Consider the following 15,928-nt stretch of genomic DNA (forward strand, 5'->3'; position numbering starts at 1 on the left):
GATCTGCTCCAGATTCAAGTTGACTCACAATCCCCCAGCATCCCAGCCTGCTTTGCCCCTTCCCCAAATGTGGCTGCTGAGGGGAAGTGAAGAAGTAGAAGCAGGCATTTTACAGCATCTCTCTGCCTCTGTTCTGGGCAGAAAAATCAGCTTCCTCTCAAGATGCGCACACAATTATAGAAGGCTGTTTTTGGGGGAAAAGGTATGTGTGATATGTGAGTAAATATAATATTATGGTAATACCAGGTCTTAATTATGGGCCAGGATCTCAGTCCCAGGTTCTGTTTATCTATAGATAGAATGTGAGTTTGTGCTACATCGGAGCTCACAGTAAAGAGGACAGCCCTTTTCTTGAAAAGCTTCTTCTACCTATTGAGGTTTTTTTTTTTTTCTTTTTTAATAGATGGTTGTGAAAACCTTCATGGATATGGACCAGGACTCTGAAGAAGAGAAGGAGCTGTATCTAAACCTTGCTTTACATCTTGCTTCAGATTTTTTTCTCAAACATCCTGATAAAGATGTGCGTTTGCTGGTGGCTTGTTGCCTTGCTGATATTTTCAGAATATATGCCCCTGAAGCTCCATATACATCACCAGATAAACTGAAGGCAAGTTGAAATAGTACCAAAATGCATCTATATTCCTCCATGTCTATTCTTAAACTGAATTAATGATTTGCTTCCTTCCTTCCTTTTCAGTTACTTGTTTGTTTTGTTTTATACAACTAGTTAAGTTACCAAACCATTTTAAGGCTTTTATTGAGGGAGGGAAAGCGGGGGGACAGGTTCTGACTACGTAGCAAATTTTTGTTAGTTTCTGTCGGTATGGTATACTTGTAACACTTTACATTGTAGATGTAACAATTGGGCATTTATATCTGCCAGGATCATAATTGCAGGCCTCTTTCAGTAATTAATATTTGAAGGGTTTTGAAATTGCATTGGAAATATTTACATTATTTTATGACTATAAGTTAATACCGTAAGTTCCCAAGTTATTAGACTTTTAACTTCCATTGGATATTTTTGTGAGAGAACACCAAAATCTTCTCCATAAACAAATTTAGGCTAATGATCACTAATACTTCTCACTGGGTCAGTGGTTGGCAACCTGATGCCTGCGAAGAGGTGTGGTGGTGGTTTTAGTGTTTTTTTTTTAAATGTGGCCTGCCAAGCAAGTTGGTACAAGACTGTGTCATGATGAAAAGGACAAAGCTGTGTTTATTTCAGCCTGCTGTTAATGAAATGTTATTGACTGCTTCTTTAGGCCATTTAAAGGTGATAGGATTGTCAGTCTTTTCAGGTTTATCGTTTTATTTGGCTGGAAGTGTAAGTGGTAATTTTGGTTGTCAACTTGATGGTTGCACAGTTATAAAATGTGTAAATTAACTTTTCTTGAAATGCTTTTGAACCCACTAGATGGAGATGGCTGATTTAACGAAGCATCTTCAAACCCTTTCTTTTTTGTTACGAAGTATTTTTTTTTCTTTTACAGCAGACTAAATTAATTTTCTCTCATTTTCTTCCTTTCATAAAATCAGACAAATCCTTTGTCTTCTACCCACAAAATCTCAAACAGGATTTCACTACCCAGTTTGAATTAGGATGATATGTTTGGGCTTTTACCTCAGTAGCAGTGGAAAGTAGCACTGCAAACGTTTTCAGATTTAAAGATCTAAATGCATCTAACCTACCTGTTGCAAAGAGAAACCTACCACTGGTACAGTTTAGATGCACTGATGTGGGAATCAGTCAGATATTCTGGCTGCAGTACAAAAGAGTTTTCATACAAATGGAGTTAATTTCTTTTCACTCATGGTCGTGGATCCAGGATTGTGGCAAGGGTGTTTCAGCCACCCCCCCCCCTTTAGCTGTCTGTTGTGTGTACAGTGAAGAGAGCTTGCTGTACATTAGGCCTCACTCTCTTTGATCGTATGGTACATGCTGCTTATCATAACTCTGGAAACCAGTGAGCTCTCTGAGCTCACAGTGCATCTCCATCTTTATGTGCAGTGATGTCTGAGCTCCCTCACTGGTCAGCTTGGCATTTTTCATGGTTCCAGAACACAGTGGGTGAGTGCTGCCAGTGTTTGCTTTCTCTGTCCACCCTGAACTCAGCAGAAAAGATGGGTAGTGTGGTGCACAGCCTGTTTTCAAGGGCTCTGGAGCCCAGCAGTGAACAGTGGTGGTACTGACCGCTGCAGCTCTGCCCAGGTCCCATGCCAACCATCCATTGAATTCACTGTGTATGCAGCATGCAGCCAGTACTGGATTGGATGGTGGGGGGGGGGCATGACTGCTATTTCATCTCATCTGGACCTGCCCGTGCACTTGGTAAAGAGATAAGGTGAGAAATACTTTAATTTGGCCAAAGGTATGTTCCCCCCCCAGTCATTGTTCCTTGAATTATTTCATCAAGTATGTGCTTTAATTTTTAGCCTGAAATGGAGCTGGGGTTCCAGCCTGAGGACTGCTTTTCAGTAACTTATGGCCTTGTCTTCATTCCCCTATGAAAGCATCCATTAGCGCACTGTTTTCCCCAAGATCTGACAATAATATCTTGCAAGAAGCATATTGTGTATATCTGAGGAAAATGATGTAACTGAAGAATGGACTGACCATGCTTTCCAAAAATCAGGCCTTTTTGAGTTCTCATTTTGTTATCAAGATAGCTAGTCACTTTTCCAGTGTAAAAATTTGACTTTTGAACTTCCATGGCCCATCTTCAACCATCTTCTGTTACTGTTTAAATCTGTTTTGAAATTATATGACTGGTTCTGAAGTTAAATAAAGATTAGATTACTTAAAAGATGTGTTCTTGTGCAGCCAGAAAGTATGGATTTGGATTCAGTTCATATTATTCAGATCAAACTAGACATTAATAATGATTCCTTCTGACCTTTTAAAACTTAGTATATAACTAAGTTATAGAGAGCATATAACTCAACAACATGAAAATTCTAGCTTATTATTTATAGGTAGGGCTGGTAGCACACCTAAGGAAAAGGTTTGCTTTAGACTTTCCATTGCAGGGCCTTGTTTTAGTTACTTGCATGGTTAAAGGTTCAAATCTGTAAGGTGAAATTCTCTGTTCTAATTGTTAACCTCCATGTGAATTTTGTTGGAAAAGACCTAGTCAAAAGGCTTTCACTTTTTTGAGAGCTAGAGTGGGATTTGCCATTTAAAGAAATTCTAGTGACATTTTTGTAGAAGCTTTTTCTCTTCTGTTTGGACATTGTCAAGAATGTGCTTTTAGCTGTTACTCCGTATTAAAAATAAGTTTTTATAAATCTTTGAAAAAATATAATTGATATATATCCAGAGGATATTCCTGAGGTTAACAGCTAAAATGTTGACTTTTCTCACTGAGCCTCTTTTTCCCCTTACAGCTGATTGTGCTGAAATGATCACGCACGTACCATCCCTACAGAGTGACCTGAGCATATGCTGTGGCATAATACATCAGTTTATTAGCCTCTTCAGGCAGGCTTATCCCTCACTAGGAAAAGAAACCAGAATATGACTTTACATGGTAGCAACATAAGAGGGAGACTCTTTCAGGCAGTATTGACACAATAAAGAGAGAAAAGAACTGTTGGAGGTTAGGGGGAGTGGAATGGTACAGGTTTGGTCAAAAAAAAGAGGGGACCCAATTTAGAACATGAACGTGCATAATGGGAGCATGAAAGACTAAGGCCCCTTCTACACATTCAGGTAAAGACATGATTGGATCTAATTCATGATCCACACAATCGTGTGTCCTGCCATGCCACATTAAATACGTATCAAAGCTTCATAGTTTTCATAAACATTCTTAATATTTAGAAGATGGCTTTCGTACCTTTCGAACAACTTTTTCATATGCTTCCAAGGATAATTGTGGGCTTCTGTGGGTGGCTTGGCCTCATATCTTTTAAGAAGTAATGGGAATGGATTTTTTTTTTTGTTTCTAACTGAAATTAGAATTTATTCTACCGGAACTTGGGATGTGATGGAGAAAGGGAACCCTTAAAGAGTTTTGCAGGATGGAAAAAGTCTGAAAACTTGTCAAGTCTTGGCTTTTCTTTCATGGTTTTTGTATATCAGTTGTGAATCTCTTGCTTTTGGCTTTCCTTCAGTCAGAGTTACTGGTTTGAGTGCAGAAATAATATTTAATTAAAGTGCTTCTGCTACTTGCCAACTTGGATAAGCTGCACAAAAATTTTCATATTTATCTCTTTCTGTATTTGAATTTAAGGCTCATAAGAGAGAGCTATGGAAGTTTCATTTGACAAATTAAAAATTGAACGAGTGAGTGTCAAACTTTTTTTATGGTGTTTTCTTTTTGTTTTTTGTCTATCAAATCAATTTTGCTAGTCTGGAATGGTGGCTGACCTGCAGTAACTCTTTGTGTAGTTAAAAATTCTTAAACATCTTCAGATCAAAAAAGGATTACCCCTTTCCATGAAAAAGCAAATCTAATGCATCCCAAAATGTAAATACCAAATTCAAGAGGGTAGTTAAATTTTACTTTGTGTTTTGGTCCGCCAAGTATAGTTTTGCTTTCAAGCTGAATGTGTTTTGATGTAAAACTCAACCAATTTTGTTTCCTGCTCTTGTTACCAAGGTGCAACTTTCTAAAGTTACCATCTCTGACCTAATTCTTTATAGTGCTTTCATAATCTTGTTGTCACAGACAGAGAAATAGTCTCTCTGAGTTTCATGTGAGTTCTAGGGGAGGATGACTTCAGCAATTTTCATTGTATAATTATTCACATTAACTTAAGTCAATAATTGGATTATGATGGATCCATTTACTGTTACTTTTTCTGTCTAGGATATTTTTATGTTTATAACAAGGCAACTGAAAGGATTAGAGGATACAAAAAGTCCACAGTTCAACAGATATTTTTATTTACTTGAGGTGAGCCAAACTTCATTTTTTCTAATATGACTTTTAACTTGATTTTAATCTTTTTAATGATAATTTTACTGTTTTGTATTCCCCCCAATATAGAATATTGCATGGGTCAAATCTTATAACATATGTTTTGAGTTGGAAGACAGCAATGAAATTTTCACACAGTTGTACAGAACGCTATTTTCAGTAATAAAGTAAGTACAGCTATCCTCATTTTAATTTTTAATTGTGTTTCGAGTAAAGTAATTTTACTTTGTTACTTATGTTTCATGATTGCTCTTGTAAGACAATTGCTATTTTGAGTTGGAGAAAATATATATTTCTAGTTAAATAGTATACATTTTCCTCATGGATTAGTAGTAGGATGAAGAATCAAGCTTAATGCTTGATTTGATGCTGTCATGAAAAGTGGCACATAAAGCATAGAAATTGTAGTTTGGTTTCTAGGAAAAAATTATGTTCAGTTATTCTCTTCATGATGACTTCAATTATTGGTCATGTTGTTTGTTAGAGACTGTACATCTGTTGTAATAATAACAGTGACTACATTTTTATTTCAGCAATGGTCATAATCAAAAAGTACACATGCACATGGTTGATCTCATGAGCTCTATCATTTGTGAAGGAGATACAGTATCTCAAGAGCTTTTGGATACAGTTCTAGTTAATCTAGTGCCTGCACATAAGGTAAGCTTTAATGACTACTGAAATGTATGGCTGTATGATGTTGATGCTTGATCAAATGTGTGTTCCAAGGACAAACTGTGGCTGAATTATTCCACTTTATTTACCTGGATTTTTTTGCTGCCTTCATTCTATTTTAAATAAAACTTTAATAACATTTGATTGCTTTTACTTGCTTCTCCTACACAGACATTGTTTTGTGCTAATTTTTAACTCCAAGGCAGTGTGCACATTTTTTCTTTGGAAGATTTAGTTGGCATTGTGGCCTGTGTGAAATGTAATTTAAGGACATTTTTATGAAAAAGTGCAGGTAGAATGTTATATACCCATTTTATAGTTTTCTTTGGAAATAAAATTACTGTTAAATGCTGTTTTGATTTTTTTTTTTTTAAATAACTGTACAACTGTGAACATAGAATCATAGAAATATTGGGTGGAAAGGGACCTCAGGAGATCATCCCTATCTGAACTGTCCTAGACAAATGTACCTTTAGTGTAATCTAAACAGAAGTGCATGAACAAGCCACTCATGCAGATACTGGGCATAGTGCCTCAAAACATCAAGAACACCATAAGTTGTAACAGACAAACCAAGGTGAAGAAGACATTGTCAATGTCCTACTATTGCAAGGACAGGAAGTAGCTTGTTAAAGTACACCTGAGAGATCCAAGAGAGGAATTGCCAATGTGGAAGATTTAAATCTTGTGCAATGGGATGTCAGAAATAAATGAATTTTTTACGAGTATGAAGTCAGATACTTGAGGATCACTCACAAGGACTTCAGCTATAAAATAGGGGCTTGTAGACTTAAACATCTGAGGAACAGGGGGACCTGGGCATACCGATCATAAGCTGCCAGCATGTGGACTGAATATTAGAGAAGGAAAAGTTTTGTAGGCTGAAAACTAGGACCGACCCAAGATCAAATGGGTACAAACTGCTTTTGGCCTTTTTGACAGTCTGGGCTTCTAGGGTTGCTGCTCTGAGGCAGCTTGCCACCTGTGAAGCCAGGTAGGTTTGTGTGTGATTTGGTGGGGGTGAAGGAAAAATAAATGTTATAAAAGTCTTGTAACCATGTTTTTGCAAAATCTTGTAATTTTTCACACAACAAGAATCTCAGTAGTAAACACTAAAAAATACCAGCTCTTGGCTTTCATTCATTTTTTGACTATGGAAAAATAATAGAATGACTTCTGTTGCAAAAAACTTGGAGACCACAAATCCAAATGCTTTTGCTACTGTGGATTCCTATCTGTAATCTCTGGGTTTATACCCTGTGAGTCATGTAGGTGTTTGCACATCTATCAGTGCTTAAGATTACATAGCACCCTGCATCACCCTTAAAAGAAACTTACACTCTGACTGAGAATCACTGGTGTTGGGGCCTTTGGCACCTCTCTCCTCTTAGTTATTCAGATCTCGAAAAAAACTGCAAAGAGAAATAAACTGAGAATGACAGCACTTAAAGCAAGTATACCAATATCACTTGTCACTGAGTAACTGATTCCAAAGAGTTCTAGAGTTTCTTAATCTGCTGCGGAAGGGGGCAGGAAGGGACACATGATAATAACTGTTGAAGTCTGCCGATAGTACAAAGAATGAAGGAACAGTGACCCTATCCTCTTCATTGTTTACTAATGTGGTGATATGGATCACTTGATAAGGAAGATGCAGGCAAACATTGTGTCTTTATGGGTGCTGACGGATGGGGGAACAAAAAAACCCAGCACTTTACCAGAAAAGGAACCACGTTAGTTTGACCCAGTTCCCCCACTATCTGTATATGTCTTGCATTTCAGTGGGGTTTTTTGGCGCTTTTATCTAGTAGCTGATTCAAACAAAGTGCTTGCGGTTTGTTCATTCAATCAAAACACTTTTTGGTGCTTTTATCCAATAGCTGATTGAATCAGCTATTGGATAAAAGTGTCGAGAAGCCCTGCTGAAGTGTGCATTCTGTACAGATGCTGGGCGACCTGGGTTAAACTTATGCAGTTCCTTCTCTGGACATGTGCTGTGCTTGGTGTGGGTATGCGCCAAGCTGAAAGTAAAGCACCACTTTTAATTTTTTTTTTCTCCATGCCTGCCAGTGACAAATATGGCCAAAGGTTAAGTCATGCATTAAAGAACAAAGAGTTAGGCCATACTCATGGGATGGGTGGCTGCTGTGGAGGCAGTAACTGTGAAGGATTTAGGAGGCGGGGGATGATTATGGATAATCAAGTAAGTAAGTTCCCAGTGCAGTATTTTAGGCTAAGGGGCTAATCCAATACTTGAATATTAGATTAGGAATGGAGAGGTTCATCATTTCTCATAAAATTAAAGAGATTGAACTCCCTGAATCTTTCACTAACTATGGGGCTGTTTGATTTGTCTATATAAATGCTTATATGAAGAATTAGAAACGTGATAAGATATTCTCAGTTTAGCAGATGGTTGTTTTTAAGATCCAATGAACCGAATTTCAAGTTAGACCAATTCAAGTTAGAAGTAAGATGCAAACTTTAACAATAAAGATTAACTATTGTACCAATTTACCCAGAGTTACAGTGGATTCTCCATCTCTGGAAATTTTAAAATCAAGAATGGATTTTTTTCATATAAGAAATGACCAAAACAGGAATTCGGGGAAGTCTTATGGGCTGCATGCCACAGAAGTTAAAAGAATATAGTTATAAGAATACCATATTTACCTGATTTCAAGGCAACTCTGAATTTAAGAAGGTCTCCCAAATAATTAGATTCTATACATGGAAAATGTATAAATTTGTTAAAATTTTCTATGCATAGAATCCTATTATTATAGGGGTTATCTTAAATTTGTCACCTTTTACTGCAGCAGCAGGGAAAGCAGGTGCAGAAGGGGCAAGCAGTGGAGTCAAGCAGCTTGAGCCCTGCCCCCTCACATCTTACTCCTTTGCTACTGCCCTCCCTCCATACCTACACCCCTTGGCACTTGCCTGCCCCTGTACCCCATGCCTGTAACCTTTGTGGCAGGTATTCGACAAATTATCCCCATATGCTTCCAGTAGTACAAGTTTCCCACGCCAACTGTGAGGGGTCAGGTTCGGGGAAGTTGCCATGGTTGGCAAAACTGCAATTGGTAAAACTAAAGACTTATGCAAAAATGGGGCTGGGGATTTGAATACTGCATTTGCATCTTGCCCGGGGGAAGGGGAGAAGAGAGGATGCACCAGCCAGACCCACGTAGCACATGGCGGCACTTCCCTGCCCCCACCTATCTGAAAGGCAGGCGAGGAGATCCCCATGCAGCTTCTCTGCTCCCTGCAACCATGCCAGGTTGTAGGGGAGGGAAGCAGGCAGGCACAGAACAGCAGCCCTGGCCAGGCCGGGTCATGGGACAATCTGAGCCCAATGGCAGTGGGAGCTGCATGACCACAGCCCTGGACAAGTCGCCGGGCTAGGACTGCCCCACGACCTAGCCCAGCCAGGGCTCCGTTCACTGCGGGTGGGGGCTGGGCCAGGTCGTGGGATGATCTGAACTCGTTGGTAGTGGGGGCTGCCTGCCTGCAGCCCTGGATGAGCCACTGGGTTCAGGTTGTCCCACAACCTGGCCTGGCTGGGGCTCCATTCACTGAGAAGCCACGCAGGCATCTCCTTGCCTGCTGTTGTTCTCCCTGCACTGCCTGGCCCAGCTCCCTCCCTACAGGGGCCACAATTACCCTCTTCCCCCACTTACCTGCTAGAGTTGCCTTGCAGGCTGCTTGGGGCCCTGTGCGTGTACTGTCCGTGCACATGGCTCCCTCTGTCTCACCGCCTTCCTCTCCCTCTGAGCTCCCTGCAGGCTGTAAAATCTACTGGTTTCTCTGGTAGAGTGAGAGTTGCATGGGTTTTTTTTTTTTCTTCAATTTGTGCCAAAAAACAGCTTTGTTGGAATCTCAGGTACCGCACTTCACATTTTTTCTCCCAATTTCTTTGTGATTTTTGCATTTTGCCCTTAATCATGACTTCTAAGCGAGTGAGTGGTGAAGGTGAGCAATTTGTGAAGAGGACAAGGAAAGTGATGTCTTTGGAAACAAAATTGGAGTTGTTGGATTGTCTAGCACATGGAGGGAGTGTGGCAAATGTAGGGAGTCATTTTGGTGTAACGAATCCACTGTGAGAACCATTAAGAAAAGTGAGGCTACTATTAGGGCTACCGTTGTGAGTGGTACATGGGGAAGTGTTAAAGTGACCTTTATGCTGTGCGATCATAGCTTAGAAAAAATGAACAAGGTCTTAGCAGCTGGATTGAAGACCAGACACAGCGGAAAGTGCCTCTAAGAGCAGCCAAGTGATATGTGAGAAGGCAAAGTGAATTCATGACCACATCATCGAGACCTCGAGGGGTGAAGGCACAAGTTAACGCGCAAGTTTTCAAGCCAGCAAGGGGTGGTTTGAAAACTTTAAGAGGAGACATGGGCTCCACAACGTGAAGCTTATGGGGAAATTGGCTTCAGCAGACCATGTAGCCGCTACCCAGTACCTGCCTGAGCTGAAGAAGCAGGTTGAGGAAAAGGGGCATAAGCCAGAGCAGGTCTTTAATGCTGATGAGATGGGTTTGTTCTGGAAAAGAGAGCCTTCCCGAACCTTCCTATTGAAAAAGGAGAGGTCTGCTCCAGAATTCAAAGCAGCAAAGGGCAGGTTAACTGTTCTTTTTTGCTCCAGTGCTTCAGGTGACTTTATGGTAAGGCCAGTGCTCCTCTACAGATCACAGAACCCACATGCTCTCAAGAATAAGAACAAGAACCACCAGCCCATCTTGGAGGTCCAACCGCAAGGCGTTGGTTACTGCCACTGTATTCATGGACTGGTTTAACAACTGTTTTGTCTATGAGGTGGAGCGGTGCCTTGCATCCAAGTCCTTGACCTTCAAAGTCCTGCTGATATTGGGCAATGCTCCTGGCCACCCAGAGACAGTCCAGTTTGCACACCCTAATGTGGAAGTGGCGTTTCTCCCACCCAAAACAACTTCCCTGCTACAACCAATGGACCAGGGTATAATAGCTACATTCAAGATCTGTTACACACAATGCACTTTCAGCCGTATCCTAGAGGTGATGGAGAATGACCCGATGCTGATGGTGATGTAGTGTTGGAAAAACTGCAATTTCTGTGACTGCATCACTAACATAAAGGAGTTCCTGGATGAGCTGAGGCAGTCAACTATCAGTGTCTTGGGGAAAACTTTGGAAGGAGGCATTCAGTGAGTTGCAAGGACTCACCACAGTAGAGACTGAGGTATGCCGCATTGTGGAGCTTGCACAAGACATGGGAGGTGATGGGTTTGAAAACATATAAGCCAGTGAAGTGGAGGAGCTACTCAAGTCCCATGCGGAGGAATTGACTGAGGAGGACCTGGATGAGCTTGTCAAATCTGCCTTGAGTGATGATGAGGATGAAGAGGTTGTGGTAGGGTCAAAGCTAAATCCTGCCAACCTTAAGGTCATTCTAGCAGCCAAGATTCTCTCAGACCTGGTGGTGGAGATGGACACCTTCATGGAAAGAAGCTTGCTGGAAGACCTCATGAAACCATACAAGGAGGTCCAGAAAGATCTTTAAAAGAAAAAGAATCAGGAGAGCTTGTCTCTGCTCTCTGTGGTGGGTGCTGCACCCAGCCGCTCTGCATGGGCCCGCAGTGCTGGAGCCGCTGCCTGGGGGTGCGGGGCTCCCAGGTCTGACTCTGGGTAGGGTGGGAGGTGCCTGGGTCGGAATTGGGTTCCTCCCCTGCATCTGGCCACGTGCCACTTCCTTCAGCCCTTGGGTTGTGCTGTGCCATGGTGCAGGCAGGCAATGTCAGCTGTTCCCAGAGCTGCTGTAGCAGGTGTTGGGATGAATGGGGACAAGCAGAGCCCTGGGGGGTTTGGGGTGCAGCACAGCCCAGCAGCTGCAGGTAGCTGGTATCGGCTGCTCCTAGGGCCACTGCAGCAGGGGCTAGGGTGAGGAGTGACAAGCTACGCCATGCCCTGTGCCCCCTGGGGCTCTGCTTGTTCCCATTCAGCTCAGCCCCTGCTGCAGTGGCCCCAGGAACAGCTGGTGCCAGATGTGGAGGGAACTAAGTGAGTGTGGGGTGGGGGGGTGTGGCTCTTGCTGTTAAACGTGCACCCCAGGGAGGCTGGGGGCTGCGCTGGTCTCTTCCTGGGGGGCGCATGTCTCCTGATCTGCGTGCTGGACAGCCCGCGGTTCTCCCGGGGTGCACGTAGCAACAGGAACCATGCCCCCCTACCCCATATCCAGTGACAGTTCCCTCCACTTTGCTCCCTGCTGCAGTCCTGGGAGTGGCTGACAGCCCTCCCCCACCCCTTCCCTAGTCCCAGCCTTACTCTCTCCCTTACTGCCACGGGAACATATTATTTTCCCCAATTTAAACGAATTTTCTTTTTTTCTTCCTTTTATCCTGATTTCAACCCAATTTTTATGTTTGGAAAATAAACCCTGAAAAATTCCCAGATAATTATTTTTTTTAATAAAAACCGAAAATGCAGAACACTACCTATGCTTCTTGCCTGATCTGCTGCTTTGCTTTTTACTCCCTGCCCTGTCTGCCACTCTTCTGCCTGGCCCCTTCCTGATCTGCCATGTGCTACACACAGCTGCCTGTGCCACTCGTGGCATGTATGCTACAGGTTGGTCACCCCTACTCTTAATATTATCATTTACAATGATTATTCAATTGGATTTAAAGTGACAGTTTGCTGACGTGTGAGCCAAAACATAATCTAGCTAACTTCTATCACTTTGTATTTAAGGTACCAAGAAGCATTAAAAAAAAAAAAAAAAATTCTCAATCCCCATAGTTTGCTGTTCTTACTGTGGGCTGGAATTATCTCAGCCAGAATGAGCAAAAACAATAGAACCAGACCAACTGTACTTCATTTGCCTGAGCGCTTGCCAATTTTTTCTGTATCTACCAGCAGTGACAGGGTACTACAGGGAATCTGAATGCAAGCACCTATTATCTTCAAACTCTGCTCCTCCCCCCCCCCCCGGTACATTTTGCAAATTTACATAATTAACATCTTATATTGGCTGTTAGTTTATTTTTATAATTGGAGGTTGTTATCTCTATCCTTGGAAGTGCCTGATCAAGACTGTTTTGTGAGGTAGATTAAAAAATGGCAGACAAAAATAGGACAGTTATAGACACTACTAAACCTTTGCTTCATTGGAGTGACTATTCTACCCTTGGGTGCAGTTCAGTGTCCTGATCCTTGGTTATCATTATCCGAGTAAAATTGCAGTCCTTACAAGCATTAGACGGTCAAAATAGAATCTTATTTGGGAGAAATATTTGATCCAGTTGGGCAGTAAGTAATTAACTGCATTTATTCTCTTCTCTTTCAGTTAACATAGGAAAGAGAACCAAAACTGATAAAAAGAACAGTATTCAGTTTTCAGGAAGAAAAGAATATATAGAATTTATTCCTGAGTTTATTCTGATATAGAAAAGATAGCTGGTTATTTTACCCTGATTTTCTGTTAAGTAGACATCAACAGGCAGCTAAAAAAAGAGTAAAGAAGGTATATGAATGCAGACACTTTTTTTAAGGCCCCAAGAATCAAAAAAGCTTTGGAGTTGTGTTGAATTCCATGGAACTGTAGAAATTGAATGGAAAGATGACCCAGTAAATTTCTTATCCAGAGATCAGTGTTTGTTTCTTGTCAGTGAAAGTAGGATGGTAGAAAGTTTGTCCAAAAAAGTTACAGATTAATTGTTGAAGTGTCCTTTTAAGTATCCTTCTCGATGTTTGTTAAAGCAATCAGGATTAGTTTTTGGGTTTTTTTGGGAGTTTTTTAGTTGCTATTTCCACATTTGGATATTTTTCAAGTAGTGTGATGTGGCCCCCTCATAAATCTAGTCCCATTTCCATTTGATTCAAGATGCTGCTCGGTGCTTCCAGTTTCTCCCTTGTGTAGCTAGAGTAGAGAATCTAGCCTTCCCATTTATATGCAAAGTTTTCTTTAACAGGTTGGTGTTTTCAGGAAGTTTTTATTCTGTGCATGGATGGTGGTCTTTCTTACCAATTATGCCAGAGTCCTTAAGATTATGGAACTATGGGGAGTAGTAGACTTTCTCTGTCCTGTTATGATTATCGCTTGTTCCATTTGGGTTATGCAACTTCCTGAACAGAAGGGTAAATAATAAGTGTACAATTTTTTCAGGCCCTCCATTAGATGCTGAACAAGCTAGTTTTTCTCAAACTTGTTAGTTCTCATCTTTTAGTTGCTTTTCTACACCTTGTTGTACAAGTAGCTGGAAGAAGCTGGTTTTGCAGGAGAAAGAGAAGCCTTTTAGATGTGGCATGAGAATATAAGAAATGCCACTTACTGTGTGAGACCATAGGTCCCTCAGACCCAGTGTCCTGTCTTTCACAATGGCAGATAGTAGGTTGTGATAGGGAGGATGAACAGAGCATGTCCAGAATCTTCTACCTCTTGCTCCTCTTCCCACTTCAGCTTCCAGTATCCAGAGGTTTTGGAAGTTCTGATTCAAAGACTGTACCTCATGTGCCACATTCAAAACCTGCTGATGGACCTTTATTCCAAGAGCTGGTCGAATTCCCCTTTTAGCTTGGTTAAGCTTATCAGCGTCCCCAGCTTCTTGTGGTAACAAGTTTTGCTGAGCAAAAAAGAAATTCCTTTTGTTAACTTTTAAAACTATTACCCAATAGTTTTATTTTCTATCCCATCATTCTAGTATTGTAAGGGATAGTAAATAATAAATTCTTTTTTACTTTCTCTGCACTGTTTAATATTGTGTAAACTACTATATTCTTCCTCCAGCATTTATCTGTCTATCTCGCTCTTTTTTAAGCTGGTAATACTAGCCCATTTAGTTTCTCCACATGTGGAAACCTCTGTATACTTGTGATCATCCATTTTACCTTTTCTGGTTTTTCTGTATCCTTTTTGAGAGGTAGAGACCAAAACTGCACATAGTATTCAATATGTCAACACATCATAGGAAAGTAGGGTTGGAAGAAATCTCACAAGGGTATCTAGTCCAGACCCTTGCTCAAGACAGGATGGCCTCTGACTAAGCCGTCCTATCCAAGTGTCTCTCCAATCTGCTCTTGAAAATGTCCAAGGACAAAGATTTCACCATGTCTCCAGGCAGCCTCTTCCAGGGCTTGATCACTTCCGTAGTCAGAAAATTTCTCCTAGTCTCCAACCTAAATTTCACCTGCTGCAGCTTGAGACCATTGCTCCTATTCCTGTCTCCTGTGGCCACCAAGAGAAGCCAATCTCCACCCTCTCTGCTATTGCCTTTCAGGTATTTTGAAGACTGTTAAAAAATCCCTCCTCTGGCTTCTCTACCCTAAATAATATTAACTTTCAGCCTTCCCTTATGAGTTTTACTTAGCAGGCCCCTGATTGTTTGTATGGCTCTGTGCTGTACTCTTTCCAGTCTGTCCACATCCTTCTTGAAGAGTGGCCCAACACGGTACTAAGTACTCCAGGTGAGGCCTCACCAGTGCTGAATAGATAATGGATCATTTCTAATGCTTTGCCTTTTTGACTGCTGTTCAACACTGATCTGATGGTTTTTAGCAAAGTATCTGCAATGACTCCAGAGTCTTTTTCCTGTGTGGTAACAGTTAATGTAGAGCTTATCTTGTAAGTTTTCTTCCCCGTGTTCAAGCATATGAGTAGGGAGACAATGGGGCAGCAGCTGTGCTTGTGAAAGTCATGCTGGTCAAGGAGAGATATGGTGTGGGAAGGGGGAGAGAAACGTCTTCAGAGACACAGGGGAAGGGATTTCATGCCTATTTTCCTGTCGTTGCTCTTTGTTTCCGGGGTATGAAGGGATCACAGCAGTTGGAGACCCCAGTCTCTCAGTGTTAATGTAATGTTGGTGGTTATAGAGCATCAGCCATCTTATTCAAGATGAGATTGCTGATCTTGTATTTATTACTGAAACACAACTTACAAGAGGAACAAGATATTATTTTTACTTATAACTTTAAACCAAGTTAATTTGCATTCATGTGAGAGACGGTAAAAGGAGATAAATTTGAAAGAAACTGGTTTGAGGGGATATTGTTTATTATGTAGTGATAACACAGGAAAAATAGATATAGGGAGCAGATAGAGCAGTGACATCCAGAATTTCTGTTAAATTAAAATATTCCAGGTTGCAGTAATTATTGCATAATTTTCAATTTTCCCCATATCTTCCAGCCTTCTGGGCAGTTGGCACAAACACTGCCTGAATTCTAGATATTTGAAAACTATGAACCTTAGACTCTTCTCATAAAAAAGCAACATTTTCACTGTAAGACAAAAACACATTTCTCATCAGGTTGCTTATTTACTGTAAGAAGGTTTCTTGTATTTACTTTTGCCA

General features: G+C 41.1%; 1 protein-coding gene across 3 annotated transcripts in view; it reads left to right on the forward strand.

The window, feature by feature from the left end:
* PDS5B (PDS5 cohesin associated factor B) overlaps positions 1 to 15,928 on the forward strand; it is a 174,768-nt gene that overhangs the window by 30,304 nt on the left and 128,536 nt on the right. For all 3 annotated transcript variants that reach the window (XM_019524557.1, XM_019524559.1, XM_019524558.1), the window contains exons 2-5: positions 404 to 607; positions 4,815 to 4,901; positions 4,995 to 5,092; positions 5,459 to 5,585. In XM_019524557.1, the coding sequence (XP_019380102.1) occupies positions 404 to 607; positions 4,815 to 4,901; positions 4,995 to 5,092; positions 5,459 to 5,585 (516 nt within the window). The remainder of the gene's footprint in view (positions 1 to 403; positions 608 to 4,814; positions 4,902 to 4,994; positions 5,093 to 5,458; positions 5,586 to 15,928) is intronic.

This window comes from Gavialis gangeticus, unplaced genomic scaffold, assembly GCF_001723915.1.
Source record: "Gavialis gangeticus isolate Ggan-Ray unplaced genomic scaffold, GavGan_comp1, whole genome shotgun sequence".
NCBI classification, from domain to species: Eukaryota; Metazoa; Chordata; order Crocodylia; family Gavialidae; genus Gavialis; species Gavialis gangeticus.